This window comes from Notothenia coriiceps, unplaced genomic scaffold, assembly GCF_000735185.1.
Source record: "Notothenia coriiceps isolate Sejong01 unplaced genomic scaffold, NC01 NC01_scaffold00023276, whole genome shotgun sequence".
NCBI classification, from domain to species: Eukaryota; Metazoa; Chordata; class Actinopteri; order Perciformes; family Nototheniidae; genus Notothenia; species Notothenia coriiceps.
The window spans coordinates 162041-182629 of NW_011355977.1; the positions used below are offsets into that span (position 1 = coordinate 162041).

Below are 20589 nucleotides of genomic sequence, written 5' to 3' on the forward strand. Positions count from 1 at the left end.
ACCGTTAGTCGGTTGGTTAGTTAGTTAGTTATTCAATTAGTCAAGTCAGTTAATTAGTTAGTTAGTTAGTTATTCAGTATGTCCAGTGGCGTTTCTACATGTACAAAAGTGGTGGGGCACAAAAGACTTAGATGTCTATAAGCTTCTGCAGTGACGTGCAGTGAGGTTCATGGCTGCTGAGGCACTGACTCTTCAGGTTTACAAGTATTATATTTTGACCTAAATCAAAATATAATATTATTTTCAAAAGCTTTTTTTGTCTGATGCTTCGATTAATTTTAAACAGACAGTTCAACAAAAGGATAACCAAAAAATGTAATTTTATCATTTAAATATTGAATTGTTCTCTCTTAGTAAGATCCCATTTCAATAAAATTGCGGTCTTACCTTGACTTGAAGATGAAGTCCATTTGGCTATCCTTCTGGACAAAAATCTATTACTTGTTTGTAAAAGTCCTCCTTATCTTCTTGTAGTTTCAAAAGTATATAATAAATCTAATCGATAGATTTATGATTCGAAAATTATAAAAGTTTTATAATTTTCGAATCATAAATCTATCGATTAGATTTATTATATACTTTTGAAACTACAAGAAGATAAGGAGGACTTTTACAAACAAGTAATAGATTNAGGCACCCACATGGGATGGAGGGGGGCAAGCAGTGCGTTTACCCGGATCGTGTGTGTGTGTGTGTGTGTGTGTGTGCCCCCTGCTGAGTAAACAACAGAAGTGCCACCCCCACCCTGATGACGGTTGTGGGTGCTGGAGATTTGTATCTAAAGAAGTGCCAGACTCCGAAAACAGGTGCAATGCTGCTAAGCCTTTTATTTTTGATCTCAGCTTCAGACATGCAGCATGGCGGTGCGGACACAGGAGGGCAGTGTGCAGCAACTGAGACGGCAGCAGCTGAGCTAAACAAACTGGGAGGGGAGGAGGAGGAAAACAACAGGGAAGAGTGATGCCTCAGATAAACAGATGCATATTGCAAAAGCTGCCTGAGAGACCATTTGGAATCACAACACAGGAATGAGAGGCCATACAATGAATGAGTTGCTCTGCAGAGGGCTTAAATCCCTCTCTTGGGGCAGGAGGATTGTTTTTAGGAGGTTATGCTGGGGCCGGGCCGTTAAGCAGCAGAAATGCAATCAGAACGATGAAATATCATCATAATCAGAGTCCACTTCTGGGCGGGGGGGCTGCAGAGGGACGAGCACGTGTGTCAGCCTGATTTGCTTTTTACAGCCACACCACTGTTGCTAATATCCTTTCTCATGGTGCTGCCACAACTCTTTAATTATGCTTTCTCACATGCTGTGTCGCTATATTTATTCTTTCCATTGCAAAGGGCATTAATGGACTTTTGGAAAAACAAAAAAATGTATCAAATATCAGCTATTTAGTTCTCAGACACACACATATAAAGCAATGATCAATCTTTAAGAGTTAGACATTATATTTAATAATGTCATAATTAAAGATGAATGTGATGTAAATAAGTATACAACTGATTTTTAATATAGTGTGTTTTCTCAGGTTAAATGATCACAAAATGGACAGTAACAGCCATGTTTTTTGTTATGGCACGAGCTAGGCTGTGAGAGTTCCTGCTGAACTTGATTACACAGTGTGTGAGCCAGTGAATGTGCAGGGTTGTCTTCCAGGCTGAACCCTAACCACAGGACTCCACCTAAACTGTGGATCAGTTTAGCCGGCCTCAAAACATAAACCACCCTGCAGAAAGCTTACGCAGTGGAGTGGAAGGAAAATAAATAGGAAAGAAACATTCATCGAACGGACTGAGAAGATTCCAAACAAAGTTTTGAGTGGAATTCCAGCAACAGCACAACCCACATACACAAACTTCATGAATGTGTCGCCACTATGCCTGGTTTGAAATGTTCCTACAAAAGGAGTACCAAATACTCAAAAACCAGACACAGTTCAGCTGTGCTATTCTGGACTGCTGAATTGAACTATTTCATAAAGCTTGAATGTATTGATCGTACAGTGTTTTCTACCTAAACATCAATCTACGCAAGTCAAACTTCTTTCTCACAGCTGACATTCTGTGCCTCACTAAAGGTCATTTTATAACATCTACAGTATGGCCTGTAGCATAGCTAAAAGCACTGGAATCCCATTTGATACTCGACACACAGTAAGTTCAAATATGCCTCCAGCTGCTCTTTACCGTTCTTTCTAATGAGCTTGGGAGGCAACCTACGACATGGTCTCCACCTACTCACCGCCAGAGTGCTCTCCCCCACGTTGGAGGCTATGAGACCGTCGATAGTTCCGTATTCCGCGTCTCGTGATGTTAGTCTCTCCATTTGGTTGTTGTGGATGCGTCTGAACACCAGGATAGCGATAGCAGAGAGGACAATGAGGACGATGATGGGGGCAACGATGACGATAGTGAGAGTCGTCACGCTGTAGCTAGGAACCTCATCTGCTGTGGGGGGAGAGAAAACTGTTAAATGCAACAGTAGTTGATCTTTTGGGAATATCTTTTTCAAACAAAAGATAAATCTACAAGTGAAATTTGGCTTGCATCCGTAAGACGACCGGGAGCTTGAGTAAACAACAGATGCGAGCGTTCTTAGCAATGATTCACGAAGAGGTGATCATAACCACTAAGTGTGTAAAAAGGACCACACATACAGACACAAAGCACAGGATGCAGCTCTCTGCAGCCCTTCTGATGAAAACAATCATGGGCGGGGGTGAATACAGAGCACACAAGCGCTCACTCTCTCACTCTCCCACACATTCAGTGCAGAATCTCATCCAGGCAGCAGAGGCCAGCCTGGAGAACTGACCACTATTCACACTTTCCAAACATTCCAAGGGAACGCCTGCTCAGCTCTGCCTGCAGCACAGACAATGATCCCCTTTTCTCAACTCCTATAATTAACTGTTTCTACCAAATACACTTTAATAGCTACACATTGTAGGAACTCACTAGCCTTGAACCAAACAAATGAGCAGGGATGCATTAAGCTAGACCCTAATATAGGATTGGCCCCTTTTAGTCGACTCATTTCCCATTTTCTTTATAGCCGATTAATGCTTATTTCATCCCAAATTAATAACTTCAGAGGAACGTTGGCACATCTCTGGTAAAGACAAGATTTAAAGTGGTGTTTTGTATGATCATATTCAAAACCTCTCTTTGATTGCACACTGCCTTCCCTGTTTGTGTGTGAAAGGGAGCCAGCAGTGTGACCTACAATTAAGGCCAACAGAAAACATCCTGAACAGAAGTGGCAGAATATTTCACAGCCCAGATTAAGCCCTTTCGGTAAAGAATACAAAGTTGTAATTTGGTGTCATACAGTCATAATTAAGCCACATGGCTTTTCCTAATCGGAATTGATGAAATTGTCCGAAATGGGGTAAATGGGTTTCTTTGGCATAGAGACGTGCAGAACAAATCATTCTGGGTAGTTTAGCACTGTACCTTTTACAGGCAGCTCCACAGTGCTGTTCATGTTACACAGGTGCCCATAGCAACACTCCACAATCTGGTCTCTGGAAGGGGGGGTCTTGCAGGTCATGGTGCCTTGCTCATATTTGGTGAAGCAGCCCTTCTGGTACATGAGGGATCCGGCGCTGGCGGTCAGAGAGGAGAAACACTGCTGGCCCAGGCAGCGGTTCCCTGTGGCACAAGTGCTGCCCTCACACACACACTCATGCTCCTCTTTGGTCAGACGCTTCACCTCCTCCTCTGAAAGAGATTTAGGAAGAACACATGGCTGGTTAATAACTAGGAAACTATGTAGGTTATTCCTGCACTATTGTAAACTAACTCATTTGATTTTTGGCTGTGAATTTATGTTTTTGTCATTTGTATTTAATCATATCCTTTATTATGTATAATTGTAATAATTGTTCAGTTTGTTGATTGTCCATGTTTTTCTTCTTCTTATCCATATTATAAGGGTCCACTTAAAGATGGTTCTACAAAAAAAGGCATATAGCTTTTTATGTCGTTATAAAAATTGAAATGAAAGTTTGAAATTGCTGTGGGTGACATAAGGTGCGTCGTGAATGGCAGCTGAGCTATGTGTACAACATGTACAAACTCACCTTTCCCCGGAGCTTGCACACTGACGTTCATGTTACACAGATGGCCCTGGCAGCACTTGACAACATGTCCGGGTGAGGGCGGCATGGCGCAGGTGGCTCTGCCCTCCTCGTCGTCCCTCAGGCAGCCCTTCTGTTGGACGGCCACCCCATCAGTCATCTGCAGAGAGGAGAAACAGTGCTGGCCTGCACAGCGGCGGTCAAGCTCACACACACCGCCCTCGCACACACACTCCTGGTCTCTGAGGACCGGTCTGCCAGCAGACAGCTCTAGATCTGATAAGAGGAAATAGAGATATGGGGAAACACATTAGAGCAATACCATTAGCAGCCCATTAAATTAAATGGCATTCACTCAGATCAGCAAACACCAGAGTCTCTGCTAGCTGACAGAAGAGGCACATCAAGTCAGTTTAAAAGTATGAGATTTCACTGAAAATAAATAATACTTTAGTGCATATTTTCAAAAGAACAGCATTTGTTTTATAGCAGAAATAAGGAAAATCCTACAGTGTTATAAGCAGGATATTTTTCACATACCTTTTACTGGTGACTGCAAGGAGACGTTCATGTTACACAAATCCCCACTGCAGCACTCTACCACCAGCTCAGGAGTTGGTGGGTTTCCGCATCGCGAGGACCCTTCCTCATTACCCACAATGCAGCCCTTCTGGAAGGTGGCTGTCCCGTTCAGTATGGAAAGAGAGGTGAAGCACTGCTGCCCAAAACACCGGTCCCTGCTGCTGCTGCAGGGCACTCCGTCACACACACATTCAGAGTTCCTCACAGGGACATCTACAATAAAAAGCAATCACAGAGCAGGTCAGAATTCATTACTGAAAAATAAACGAGAGCTGAAGCTAAGAAGGATTTTAATCTCTAACATGCTCCGAAATGTTTTGTGACAACAGATGATTGGTGCTTATCCCTTATCTTGGAAGAATGCATGTTGGGCTGCACAATACATCAATTTTTTATCATCATCATCTTTCACCACGAAAGCTTGTACTTATATTCTTTTTAGAGAAGATTAGTACAAAATTGCACTTAAAAAAAGACCTTTCATTGTACTTTCATAAGCCATTTGTCACATTTTTGCATTATAAGTATACAAAAAAGCACTCAAAAATCTGAATGGAGCACATTTTAACATCTGTTTGTTTATATTAGTAGTATCGTTGTTGTGATATGCAGCAATGTAATGGCTTATTGCATATCTTCCCCATATGATGCAGCAATGCATGTATATCTATTAAAAGCAAAAGGGGCAAGTGTGGATTGCCATAGTATTGCCTCTTTCCACTGCATTCAGACACCACTGCAGTTGTCTCAGACAGCAGATGAAAAGGAGACAGACTGGGGAGGGGTAGTGATAGTGGAAAAAAAACTAAAAGAATATAGAGGGAACACAGACATGCTGTACACACCCTTCCAGCTACTGCATGAACTTAAGACAAGCTGTGTTTGTGGGAAAACACTTACCTTCCAAGCAAGAACAGGGAAGCACCAGGGTGATCAACACCAGGAGAAACATGTCCCCAACCATCATTCTAGACCTAAGGGGAGATAAAGAAGAAAAACACAGATTAGTTCTGCACTAACATGTGTTATTTGGCATGCAAAATGGGTCTGACGCTGCTCTCAAGCAAAAAATAGCCACTTTTTAAAACTGACGCATTCAAATACCGTGGGACGTTTTGTAAAACATCTTTTGGGACACGATTCAGCGAGACAGACAGAAGAAACACAGATAACTTGCTCTATGTCGAGATTAAACGAGAGAGCAGTGGTACAGGGGAACCTTTTTCTTGCTTTCAGAAAAAGAGTCAACACCAAGTTTAAAATGCTAAAGTAAAGTGGGTCTCATGCCTTCCCGTTGTCCTGGCAACAAGGTATTGAGTGGCAAGCAATGGGGAGACTGGTGCTCTCTTATTGGCTGCCTGTGTGTGTGTGTGCGCGGGCGTGCGTTGCGCAGTCTGTGTGTGTTGGAGGGACAGGCTGCTTGGTAGTGAGGGGAGAGGAGCAGACAGACGACTGAGGAAGAGGAGGAGGAAGAGGAGGGGAGCACAGTGGGGGGACTTTGGGAGCCCAAACACTATCGTCTAGAGACCTGGAGACAGTCTGATCCGTCAATATTTAATGCGTCTGCAGTATAGTCCACATACGCCATGCTGATATGTTTTTTTTTTTTTTTTTAAAGTGATAGATTTTTAACAGCCCACCAGTTTAATTCACACAATCAACTCAAGGGAGAAATACACCGCCAGCTACCCAGTTTAAAACAATGATATGTGAGTTTTGTGGAGACGTCGTAGCCTGCAGCGTGCCCCGTTTATGCCATACTAAGCACTGGGGCCCTTATCTCGGAAGCATGTGTGTGCGCGCCTGAGTGCATCTGTGCCACTGATAAATACCCCAGCGCCCCCCTGTACCTCCATCCGCTCCAAGCCTTTGTGCCCGTCTCCCAGACATAAATGATTAAGCACATCATGCTAGCATTAGCCCAACGGCGGCGTCTGTACGAGCCGCTCACACACAGACCACATGCTGCTCCTTTAATCAGAGCACAAAACAGAGGCTGCCACACAGAGATAATCAGCAGCTCTGTCTGCTCCCTTTGGACCGGGGAGCAGCGATGGGGGCAGGGAGCGGGCAGGAGGGCATGAAGAGGAAAGGGAGGTATAGCCAGGGGGCAACTGGGGGACAGTGGGTCAGAGAAGGGTAGAGAACGGGGCCAATGCGAGAGAGATATTTGGGCTGCAACAGTGAGGAAAAAGGGACGGAGAAGGGGGCAAGGAGGTGTCTGGTGTCAGGGCCCAGGGGGAGAGCGGGAAGAAGGGCACCATGCTGGTGGGGGACGGTTGGCCAGGATACAGGGAAGACAGGGGCCGGGGGGGGGGGGAAACAGGATAAAGAGATAATCAGAAGAGGAAAGACAATCGTCTGGGGATAACACTTAGAAAAGGTGTCTCTGTCTGACTGGTTATCTTTATATATTGACTCATACAACAGTCATGTAGAAGAAAACTAACAGCACGGTACCCTGACTCACACGCCGCCGACAGGTCAATAACTCACCTCAATTAACTAAGTAGAGCATGTCATGAAGCTCCGTTTAATGGCTGCAATTAGTTTAGGTTAATGATTGGCTGCATTTTGTTTACATTTACAGCTGAAAGACACTCCATGGGGCACTAAAATGATCTCTGTCTCAGTTCATCTCTCCCACGCAGACACTTTGTCTTTAATAAGCTTTCATAAGCAGTGAGCCACATCATGTCCAAGCCGCTTAGCGCTTCTGTTATGTGCTTGTCTTTATCTACACAGCAAATATGAAGTCAATGCTTTGAGGAACAGTAAGGGCTTTTGTGTGATCTTCAACGTGAATTCAGAATGATCAGAATAGTATTGCGATATTTTGGGTGACAATATTGTAATCGTTACACACGCGCGTCTGGTAGCAATGTTTTTATTCTATTAATGATAAAATAAACTATAATGCGGTCATTTTGCATCCTGGGGCATCAGGGGATTCCATGCCCTAACAAATTAATGTTTTCATTGTTATCTACACAGCTCATTTTGCAATTACAGTAAACACAAACTAATCCACATCTATCCACGTATGACGCACAGCTAGCTGGTAACATATCATTAAGCCAGCTAACAGCTTAGCTTGATGAATACACACCCAGCACAAGCCCTGACATTGGAAACCTCAGAAAGGATTCTTGGAAAGAAGAGAGGCAAGGCTAGCATCTGCACAACCGATTGCGATCTGAGAAGACAACTTTATGGCGCTGTGTGTGTGTGTGTGTGTGTGTGTGTGTGTGTGTGTGTGTGTGTGTGTGTGTGTGTGTGTGTGTGTGTGTGTGTGCTCTCTGTCCCTGCATATTGAATTCTCTGGCAGTGTTGTGCACTGTGTGTTCACAGAGCTGACATCCTGCCAAGGGTGCGCTCTCATTTCCCCCCGTATCTGTCTCAACCCCCTTCTTCTCTTTTATTCCCTCTTCCTATATCCTCTGATGTGGTGTTGCAATATGAAACCAGTATAAATACCACATGGTAATTAAAAGATATATTCTCCCATGTGTACTGCTGTTGGTATTAATAATCCAATGTGTCTTCCTACAGTATCATTCAGGGTTACATGTTATAGAAGATTTAAAATGTAGACAATTGTTATTTCACACAATGTAAGCCTTTTGTTTTACAATGCATCACTTCTCTTTTACTCCCTCTTTGTGAAAGGTCAGGCAGGTGGTTAACAATTCTGTGTCTGGAGTCCATGATTTGCAGTGGGAGAAAATATATCAAGTGCAGTACTAAGATACAAGTATAGTAATATGTTATATTCAGTGACTTCTGTTCCTTTACTTTATATACCAAATGGAAGACTACTATGTTTAAAATCGACTACCTTGTATGGATGAAGCCTTTAATTCAGTAAATAATCGACATACTTTGCCCACCACTGGTATTTAGTATGACGATATCAGTGCCTGAGATGCATAAGCACGATCCTTACACATGGAGAAACCACATTAAGCTCAAGAGCCGGAGCTAAATAGTTGGCCCGATGAAAAGTATGTCAGGATTGGCTCCAGCTGAGTGCTGCTGGAGGGACTTGAAAGTGATCTTACATATCAAGGCTCCCGTTTTATGACGCCATATTTCGTACCCAAACTCTTTCCAGTGATCCCCTCTAAGAGGGGGATCTTGGAAAGCACAAGATGATTAGGACGTCACTCAAAAATCATGCGACTGGTACAAAAGGACCCACTCTAGAGAAGCATGTAGACAGTAATCCCAATTAAATACATTTGAGGTGTTATTATACTATAACTTCAAGTGTCATTTCAAACGTGACATTCTACTACCATTTATTGTTTCTCTGTGACATTTCGAAACAAAAGTATAAGTCTTTATTACTTAGGTCAGTTTTGTATTCGGGTCACGCTGAAGGAGAGAACGATAAAACACTACTTTGTCTGATGAGCATAGTGTATCACTGAGGAAGAGGAGGGAGGAGGCTGGGAGCCCTGCAGGAGCTGCTGAGTCATCATTCTGGCAAACAGGGAGACGAGAGGTGGAATCTGTGTCTGAGCTGGCAGCCTGGCACAGTTACCATGGCACAAATAGCCCGGGCGCAGAGGAAACTGCAGCAAACTGCGGGGCAGCGAGGGAAGAAGAAGAGGCAGCGGCTGGGGCAATGCGGAGCAGGCTGTCTGTGTCCCTGTCCCCGACAGCCAGAGTGCCAGCATGCCATCAGGGACACACAGATGGTTCGCTCTTAGGTGGATGTGGGTGTATCACAGACCTGAGGGCGAAAGTGGGCCTCTGCAGCAACCCACATTTCTATTCACACTGAAACTAACCGAATCAAAACATTCAAAAACATGCTCTGCCTACAGTCAGATACAACAGCTTTAACTTAACAGAAGGTTATGAGGAAATGCACACACACTTGATTCACCTGTGCTTAGGAACATGGTAGATTACAATGAATGTTGTCTACAAAAAAGAAGGGCGCACACAAATAGTTTAACCATAGGTGTTGGATTTAAAAGAAAACATTTGCACCATGGGGAGTTAGCCCAGTTAGGAGGTATTTGATGGCACTAGTCATCTTGTGGAAGGTTCTTGGTGCAGTTGGCTTTTGGCTTAAGGCTCCTACACACTGTGTGATATTGGCAATCTTGCAGGTTCAGTGCATATCACACTGTGCATGATTGCTCCAAAAAAACCTGGGTCATAAATCTCTGTCAGGCTGAACAATATCAATGTTGAGTGTGCAAATTAATGCCTGATGGAGTTTCATAATAATAATAATAACTTTATAGCACCTATGAACACAAATTGGTTTACTAAAACATGTGTGGGGCTATAGGAAAAAGCAGAGACATGCCATCAAGTTACATAATCTACCTGCATTTTGCAACAAGGTTTGGCCAGTATTATGATTTACAATTATTATAATTTGGTTCAACATTTCTGAAAAGTTTAGGGTTTTATTCAGACAAGAATTTTGCTCAATAATGTGAAATATTATCTGAGAAATTACATCAAGTGAGTAACTGTTTTAAGTGATGCACATCATTAAAAAAAAAAAAATCAGGCAAATTGAGGTTTGATCCGACTGCAGTGTTGAAACTGAGCTAAATGCGGTGCTGTGACCTTGTCGGATGTAACTGTGAAACGCAGGTTGACCCCTTGTTGATATCCTGTGTCATACACTGAGGCTGTGTGTGAAAGCTGTATGGTTCTGCTGAGTGCAACGCAACACTCATTAAACACAAGGGCATCATCACATGTGGATATGAAGGAGGGACTTCTGTGGCCCCTTTGAAGCTTAAAGACTCTGCATTGCCCCATCAGGGCCCTTCAGTATCTCTGCAGCTGCCTCCTTTCAGTGTGAGGAATGTAATCAAATGCTAATGCCCCCCTGCATTTGTTTAATTCTCACTCACACATTCATTGTAGTGGGCAATAGCATAACCGTTTTTTGTTCCTAGGATACAGTGTAACCCAGGCTGTTACTAGTCTCACCCACACACACACACACAGTGTATTCAGCCTAGATCCAATGTAATCCGAGACAATAGTCGGAGCATGTTCCTGCTGTGTGGTCCCACCCTACCTTTTGCACCCACTCTGACACGCCCCCATCACAAAACAGATGAGCAATTTTATCCAACTTTTTAAATAATGTATGAAACAGTTTGATTGCACAACTAAAAAAACAAAGACTGGGGGTGCGGAAGAGTCTACCATTCGGACAATGCCAACAACAGTTGATCTACATTATCACAAAACAAAAGTTTATACGTAGTATTTTCTTTTGTTATCATCTGTGCGTGACGTCTTAGGCACTACCTGGAAGCTTTTACAGCATTGTGAACAGTAAGACACTGGTAACATGTCTTCTACACATTGGTCACCATAGCAATTAGACATCTATTTTCACACAGTCATCAAAAGAACTGACAAAGCCAATTCAAACACTATCTTTATGGCCCTCTGCTATGTTTGCCAATGGAGGAATGCACAAACATTCTCCCTCCAAACGACCATCTCCCAAAGTTCATTACCCAGGGGCAATACTAATCTCAAAGGACACCTTGATTTGTGTCACTGTACACTCTTTAAACACATTTTCTTTTTCGTGAAACAAGTATATCAGGCAAAGAGGGTAAATAGCTGTGCGTAGAGCTAATAAAAGCTCTGGGAATATTTAGTCTTGATTGATTCTGTGCACCACCTGGAGGAGGCTGAGCTCCAGGAGTCAGAGTCAAATATAAAAGACATCGACCAAACTATTCACCACCTCGATGATAATCACTCGGCAAACAACTTGCAACAAAACAATGAACGGTCATACAGCACTATGCTCCGCAGCGATTGCACCCTGCTGCCAATGGAGCTTTTATGGCCGAGAGTTTCCTGAACTTCCGGAGAGGAAAGACTTCTAAGGAAAGACCAGTAGTTAACAGCTCCTAAGATTTAACGATGAGTCAGAAATGGGCAACGAAGACATAAACAGTTCTTGCACTAGAGCCGGATGATAATTAATGTTATTGTAATGCAATAAGTCAGTGGATATTAAAGTGTGATCACACTCTACTAAATGAAGAAAATGGAACCCTATATTGTAGTGCAGACGAAGATTATGATATATTCGTAGATATATTTATTGCAATTTCGTCTTAAAAAAGGCCTTTATACTTTGCTAGGGTGCCTATGTAAAAATGATAAAAATCCGGAAAGGCAGTTATTCCAATCTTATTGTGATATTGATTTTAGCTTCTGCAGAGCACAGCCTGCTTTCAAAGCCAATGTTGTACCATTTGGCAAAGCATAGGGAATGGAAAGCCCCATCAATGTGAGGCTGAAGTACGACAATCATAACAGAGCACAGAAGGTCTTCAGTTTACGACCCTATGACCCAAGAAAATAAAACTGATTATTCTACATTGGTAGAAATATTCTCACAACGCATCAGAGCCCATGTCTGGGGCTGGGAAATGAGACCAGAAAGAGGCGGCGAGGGAAACAAAAGCATAACTTTTTCCACTTACAGCTGAGCGATAAAACAAGAGCACTGGAGCGAGTGAAGGGCTCATGAAATGTGTATTGCAGACTGTCTCCAGCACAGTCTGGAGTTAGTGTGGAAAGAGGAGCCATGCACACTGCAGATCTCTGTGTGTGTGTGTGTGTGTCTTTGCAGACAGTCGTATCTTTCCTTCCTTCTCTCTGTCTCCACTCGTCCTCATCCACATTTGAACACAGAATGAGAGAAATCAATAAGTCTGTGCAACCAAAAGTGAAAGAGAGCAAGCCTCCAAACAGCAAACACAACTCAAATCTGGCACCAACACAGGCAGTCTTTTATCTTATTCTCTTTTTTACTAACTTCCCGTGTCGTGCTGAGACTGCAGTGCCCGCAAGTCCCAGACAGCTCTTTCTCACCGTGATATGTTTGGGCCGCATGAGGCTGATGATTATTAAAAAGGCTCAAGGATTTTTTTTGACTAAAAATAACACTGCGACACAGGGCCTCCTTCTAAAAAGCTGGACACGAGCACAGAGCAGAAGCAAATTCAAGTTCAGAACCCACAACACGTTGAGCTCCTCTGCAGCCTGCTGCCTCATCTGGTGCCAGGTTTGTTACTAGTCGAACTTTCTAGGAAGTATACACACACAGATGTATACATGATGAGAAGCTGAATAGGTGAAGTTTGCGTTGAGCGGCTGTCTCTTTCTATCCAGAGTGACACCGCCCCTCAGTCACATTCACACACACATTAATAAACTGTCTCACACACAGGCAGACATGTTATCTCCCCCCCCCTTTTCTAACCTATCTTGAGAGCCACCTACATCGAAGAGCGATGAGCCTCAGACTCTTGCTCAGACTTGAAGCAGTCTATCTTGGTCTCATAACTGCAGTTCTCTTGTTAATGACAGACTGTGTAACCTGATATTCTCTCTCTCTCTCACACACACACACACACACACACACACACACACACACACACACACACACACACACACACACACACACACACACACACACACACACACACACACACACACACACACACACACACACACACACACACACACACACACACACACACACACACACACACACAGTTTTTTGGAAGCCAGCGCTTCCCTCTCCCTCCATTCGCATATTGTTCCAACCCAAACAGCCAGCTGCTTCTGACAGCCAAATTACTGTGCACAGAGAAATGATTGCTATCAGAGGCCTACCCCAACATCCCCCCCACCCATACTCGCCTCGTGTTTTCGGAAGTGTGGGCAAATGATACACGTTATGTCCATCAGAAGGAACCGCTTCAGTAGAACACTGATGGAAAAGACAAGATTTCTAAGGCCAAATCATTCAGGAGTCATCACCTGATTGAGGCCTGTGTAGAAGAGGCAAAACTTCATGGACAAATGTTCAAAGGCAAAATAGTTAGTGTTCAAAAGTAGTGCTGCAACTAAACACTTCCATCATCAGTTAATCTGACTCAATTAGTGATTAAGTCTTCAAAGCTTATTCCCATGAATACGTTGCACAGAATATTTCCGGTTGGTTTGTCAGATGGAACACTTGGGCTCTACAAATGTATGATTTGGAAAAGTCTGATGCTTCACCATTTTCTTACATTCTGTTATCGATAACCTGCCTGTTTGTTGCAACACTAGCTACAAGCAGCGTGTCGGCTATAAGAAAAACTTGCTTAACAACATAAATACCGTAAGTATCATAAATCAGACAGAAATAAGGTCTCTTTAAAAACAAACTACAAAAATCCGACACCCCAAACCAGTCCTTTTGTTGGGAATGCATTGTTAGTCTCAAAGAGACAGATAACCTCCAACTGGTTGAGGAATAAGTTACAGCAGATAGGCAGCTTGAAACAATGACCTGGCTCAGGGCCAAACAATAACATTGTTGTAGAGGGAGAGACGTTGAGAAGTCGGAGAGGACCCTACAATGGCTGGGTGGGCAACCACATGCTGGAGCCTGTTACCTCCAGAGAACAGAACACCAAAGCTCTGCTCTGGAGCTGAATCATATCTCAGCCTGAGACTGCATGTCGTCTGTTAATCAGAGTCCACTATCAGCAGACTCCACGACGCAGGCTCTGAGAACAGCCGGCGCCCTCACTGAGGTCTGACTTCAGTGACTGGTCAGCTATGGGGTTACATTCTCCAGATCACCAACTAACCACATAAACAAACAAGCACTTATAAATAAGTAAAGCTTACATGATTATTGTAATCCAGGAAAAGGAACATTCAAGACAACAATTTATGAATGACTGTTTCAACTGGTGGGGGTCCAATTCATTTTGAGGGGATTATCCATGTTGATTAAATTAAACTGCAAGTAACTATTAATTAATTTAGTGATTGACTGATGATTTTGTTTCTGGTTAATCGAGTGTCTATAAAATATCAGAAATGAATGAGAAATATTCATGCTAGTTTCTCAAAAGTCATGGTCTTTACGTTTATTGTTTTATCAGTCAAAAATATTCAATGTAATATTATATAAAAACAGAGAAAAGTAATATCAGTTATGAAATAAAATAGTTGGTGTCATCCTGGCAATGAATGTATCCATTAGGTGATCAATCAATGCAGCTTTAGATACAACAATGTGTCATCTTTTTGTCAGTGTCATACATCTACATTCAAATGAGTAGTCTGGGCAAGTCACCTTAAATCCATTACACAATTAACAGATCTGATTAGTATGTGGGATTGTCACATCGTTGATTCTGAGGAAGAACACTTCAGTGGGAGACATGCCCATTCACACATCTTTTAACCAGGACATTTATCTCTGAAGGTTTTCAACACCTTGATAATGAAGTTTGCACCCTCTGATCAGGAGGTCTACTGGCCCTGCAATCTTATCACAAACCACTTCCTGTTGGGTCTGCTCCCTAACAAGGAAACATGTCAACAAACACTTGTACATTAAATATGTTTGTGGTATTTAAAATGTTGTTTCAATGCCAACTTCTCCTGAATTAAAACACAGACCACTCAAAGCCAGAATGGGTGTTCACCATTGTTTTTGGGCTATTCTCCCCCCTCCAGGGCTGCGATTGTGATGTAAAAGTGCTCAGCATGCGATGATGAGACACACGATCAAGCAGGAACGACCCTCCCAAAAACCGTTTGCATGACAATAAGTCTTAACAAAGTCACAACTAGTTGCAATGTTTAAGCTTGATTTGATTGTGACAATTACAATGCTACAGCAGAGTGTTCCAGCCTGGAGCTCATCACCATTTATAACAACAAGTCTACAAAAAACGTCTCTTTGACGCGGTAAAAAAGGCTAGGCTGCGTGAAAGCTATTCATCTGCTAAATCATATTCATACAACATGCAGATACTTGTTCAAACACCCTAAAATGGAGAAGGTAAATACAATATGCGGCTGCAAAAACAAACAGGCCAGATTTGACAAAGAAAAGCTCAAAGGGATTTCTTTTGAGAGAGCACGTCACGAAACATTTTCCTGCACATCAGTAAACTTCTCGACGTTTCCCAAAATGTGTGAAAGCAACCACATAAATAATACAGTTGCAATATTCTAGTTCATTTTAGACGCATTGTGATTAAACTTACCTTGCAGGTTGTTTTTCTGTATGAGGGCTGTGAAACTGGCGCAGGTCGAACTACTCTACCATCTCCCGAGAATTCACCGACAATACCGGATTTGTTTTCCAAAGTCTGAAAAGCACAGCCTACATGACGCCAACATTATCGTCCGTCATTTGCCCGGCGGTGAAAACAAGTGGAATATTCACGCGATATTTAGGAGAGAGAAACCATTGAGATACATGTTATAACGTTGTTTCTCTACACATAAGCACTGTCTCTCTTCGGCTTCACACAACTCGCACTCCGATCCACGAAGGCAAAAAGCCAGGAGTGGAGGAGGAAGTTACCTTGCAACAACTCACTGTGATAAACCAGCGCTGCACGAGACGAAAAATACGGGCTTTTCCGGTCACGCGTTTCAAAATAAAATAAAGCAGGCATTTGTCTTTTTTTTAATCTTTTTTTTCCCCCAGAGGTCGAATGAGATTAATTAATCTACACTATATTAAATATAATTCGTAAGATATATGTAAAACGTTCTAGAAGATACTCAAGTAAATGTTAAGCAATTCACTTAAAACGAAGCTAAACAGAAGAACAGTTGCGAAATGTAAATTGAAAAGTACAATTATTCAAGCATTATTTACAATTACTACTTGACTTGAGTATTTCCATTTTTTCATTTAATCACGTAATTCACTCTATAACATTTCAGGGATGTCTATGTTTTTAGATACAAACAATATGTTGCACTTATAGTTTTTTGATAAGATGTAGGTTTGTATGTTTATGTTCTCGCTGTTTGTAATGTAAATGTGCCTTTAAATTAAACTATATGGTACAGGAAACTCCTAATTAAATATAATAGTGTGACTGTGAACCAAAACATTTAATTAAATGTTACCGTTATGTATCTTCTCTTTACCCATATAGGTTCAAGTGATATACTGTGTTTTATGCTGAAGCAAAGGCGTCCATTTCCTGTCACAGGCAGGCTCTCCGGCTAACTTGACGTCAGCAGTAATTAAAGCACCATCGCCTTTTCGTTTGCTCTGCGCATGTTCCCGACTCAGCATTTAGGGAGTGAGGAATTCAAGTTTTAGGAATATTTCAGGAAAATAGAAACAAATAATTAAAAAATTGCTACTTTTAAAAATAAACATGGACAATAAGCAGACATTATAAAAAAATGATATGACTTTAAAATGTGTTCCCTAACATATTTTCATATTAAGTAGTTAGTAGTTATAACAAAAATGATATGACTTTAAAATGTGTTCCCTAACATATTTTCATATTAAGTAGTTAGCCTATATTTTAAAATACTTTAATTCATATTTTAATTAACCAGTGACTTGACTAATGAATTAGTCATCTTAGGTCTGAGGTATCCTTTTGGGCCACTTTACACACACATGTATTATGATTATTATTACATTAAATAACACCATTGAACACATTTTCAAATATAGCTAGAACTACAGTAGGCTATATCACAAAAAAGCTAGGTTGCTTCTTATTCCACAGTAATAACTGTATCTCTTTATTATTTAAAGACCTACAGGATATTTACATTTTCTTAATGTGACATTAAGACATTTTCAGCAAGCTCTTCAAACTTCAGTGTATGCCTACATAATTGATCTGGCCCTATAGACAGAAAGGAGTGGGAACACCCACTCCTCTTCTTTCAGTACTAGTTGAAGTATTTGTAGCTATAGTCTACTTTTCTTCAGGGCTTCTATTGTATGCTACCTTAGCCTATAGCTCACTTTGGATCTTCTACATAATTTCAGAAGTTAATGTGATTTATTTACTTAATTATTTTGCAGATTTAGATTATTTATACCAAAACCATGTAACAAATAACCGTAATTATGACAAACATTAAGCTACCCAGAAGACCATTAAGTAGTTAAAATCCACTCAATATTTAATACAACAATAATATAATAATAATTGTGGTATCACAACTTTTACTAGGGCTAAGTCTCAAATATAATTTATAGTCAAACTTAAAGACTTTCTTTGCGTTATTATTTTTATTATTATATATTTTCCAGCTTGTTATTTATAAATTAACTAACTAACTAACTGACATACTCAGTGGCGACTGGTCATTAGGGGCAGGTGGGGCACAGCCTCACCTAGTGTCAGCAGAAAGTATTAAAAATAATGATTACAAACAAATGCGAAAAATAAATTAAAAAATATATAAAATATATTTTAAGATCATGTTTAATCATCTGATTCGTCTGTACATTGCTGTTTTAGTCTGTGTTCTTCTAATTAGTGTCTACAGTGTGTCCCTATTGAGCTGTTTAGAGCCATGTGGGACAAAACCCGATCATGCCCTCACCCTCACTGTCTAAGTGAACGGTGACTGTAAAAACGACACTGCGCATGCTCAGAGTATTGTCCTATTTAATGTGTGTGGCAAAAAAATAATGACCATTGGGGCATGGTGCTGCCATCCCCACCATACGTCATCTCACATAATTCAGAGCTGATTGGCTGTAAGTACGTGTGCCGCGAAAAGTGTGGTGTGTGAAGAGGAGAGAGAGACGAGGTGCAGTTACTCGTACTAAAACCCGGAAGTAAGCTGCGCATTTTTTCCCTCGACAAAAAAGCAATGAGATTTCTCCATAGGGTTTTAGAAAATAGCTCAAAATAAGATCTGTGGGAAACGTACCTGTTAGATAAAANTACTTTAAAGAGTCCTCCCCTGCTGATGTTCAGGTGTATATTAGTATGTAGTGTCTCTACTTTAAAGAGTCCTCTCCTGCTGATGTTCAGGTGTATATCAGTATGTAGTGTCTCTACTTTAAAGAGTCCTCTCCTGCTGATGTTCAGGTGTATATCAGCATGTAGTGTCTCTACTTTAAAGAGTCCTCTCCTGTTGATGTTCAGGTGTATATCAGTATGTAGTGTCTCCCAGTGCTAAAAGAAAAGAAGCTTTACATTCAATCGGAACAGTCCTTATCTGGGGGGGGGGGGTTGATGATTAGAGATTGAAAGCAAGAGTGAATATTCTTGAGGGTCTAATATGCTGATATTCACTTAGCCTTCAACTCTATAGGTTAATACGAGGCCTTTGTAAGGCAAGGCAAGGTAAGTTTATTTATTTATTTAAATAATATAACACAACACAAATGCTTTACAAAAAATGAAAGACATTAAGAAAATGGCATTTAAAATCAGTCATTAAAAAGAAAAGATAATAAAATAAACATTAAAAGAAAAAACACATGGATAAAAGTTACAGTGCAGTCTAAGATGTGAATAGTTCAATTAAAAGCAGCGACAAAAAGAAAAGTCTTTAGTCTGGATTTAAAAGTAGTCAGAGTTGCAGCGGACCTGCAGGTTTCTGGGAGTTTGTTCCAGATATTTGGAGCATAATAACTGAACGCTGCTTCTCAGTGTTTAGTTCTGAGCAAGCAAACATTCTGTACTCCTGCAAGATAATCCTCTGCCTCATGTAAACGGAGCAGAGTTTGCCCGACATCTTGTCTTTTTCTCGCATGTGACGTAAGACTTTGCCGTACCGCTTTCCAGCAAGTCGTTTATTTTGAAAGGATACACAACTTGTGGCGATCAATGGGGCATTGTCAGTGAAATTATTTGATTATAGTCTAAATATTGCCGCAATAAAGTTGGTTAGAATCTTGATAATTTAATGTGATCTAATATTTGTATTGTTATATTTCATGAACATGCCAACCTCCCACCCACCGGAGTCAGTTCAAACACCACTTGGCGTGATTTTGAGCGTGTGAAAACTAGCAAGTGAGCAGAGAAGTGGAAATGGATGCTTGACCAAACCTGCTAAAACAGAGCAGGCTTTAACAACTACACCTACACATCTCCCATTTGTTTGGAAACTCATCCAACTGAGAGCCAACTGGAATCCATTTGGAGGGACGGAAAATTCCAAATGCTTATTTTAAGGCTACAAATCTTTAACATACAGAGCAGAACTCTATAGTGAACACATTCAACTTCGACAAGGATCTGACAACAACTGAAAGACAAACAGAACAGAAATACCAGCAAGAGTGATCACAAAGACACAGGTGGGGGGGAGGAAAAACACAGGAGCACCAGTTGAACAAATTCATTCAATCAAACAGAAGGAAAACACAGAAGGCTCATCTCAATTGAATATTTCACCTCCTCCTTTCCCTCACTCGCGTCCCTTCCTTGCGTCTTAGCTCCGCCTCCGTAAGACAAGAGAAGCGAGGACAGAGGAGTCCTCAGGCATGAGTTGGGATGTCCTCGTTCACTCCGGCATCACCATAAACAACGCCCTTTACTTCCGGTGCGCACAGTTTTATCACCTGTCACTGAACTACCCTCATACTTGCCAACATTTAGACCTCAGAAATCGGGAGCATTTCAAAATGCAAAATTGGGGGGGGTGCTAGTGGATCGCCGGATTTGTTTGATTAACATTAACATGCTTATTGTAGTTGTAAGTGCACTGCCTTGCGGCCTGTAGCACCATCCTTGATGGAGCATATGTGGGCTGGACCTGTATTTTACAGGAAAGGAGTGAGCAGAGAGTAGAGTAGTTGTCGATTCTTGTTCTGTTTTCTGTGAATATCTGCCTCACCCTCTCGCGCGCTACTAAAGACACGTGTTACCATGGAAACCAAACAATGGTGTAGTGTATTAAAGTCCGAGTGGAAACAGTCAGAAATCGGGAGATTTTGTCAGAAATGCGGGAGAAATATGACCCCGGGAGGAAACCGGGAGAGGGCAATGAAATCGGGAGTCTCCCGCGAAAATCGGGAGGGTTGACAAGTATGCTCAGAATGTATATCATTGTTTACCCCACATGTGTTGACAGATTAGCAAATCATAGA

At 41.6% G+C, this 20589-nt stretch overlaps 1 protein-coding gene across 1 annotated transcript in view; it reads right to left on the bottom strand.

Annotated features, from left to right (window-relative positions):
* Nucleotides 1-16060, bottom strand: part of LOC104954418 (coiled-coil domain-containing protein 148) — a 38409-nt gene extending 22349 nt beyond the window's left edge. Inside the window, exons 1-6 of the mRNA XM_010781521.1 lie at nt 15749-16060; nt 5571-5644; nt 4629-4883; nt 4092-4364; nt 3463-3729; nt 2249-2454 (exon numbers count right to left, since the gene is read on the bottom strand). Of these exons, the coding sequence (XP_010779823.1) occupies nt 2249-2454; nt 3463-3729; nt 4092-4364; nt 4629-4883; nt 5571-5637 (1068 nt within the window). The 5' untranslated portion in view covers nt 5638-5644; nt 15749-16060. The remainder of the gene's footprint in view (nt 1-2248; nt 2455-3462; nt 3730-4091; nt 4365-4628; nt 4884-5570; nt 5645-15748) is intronic.
* Nucleotides 16061-20589: the final 4529 nt, after the last annotated feature.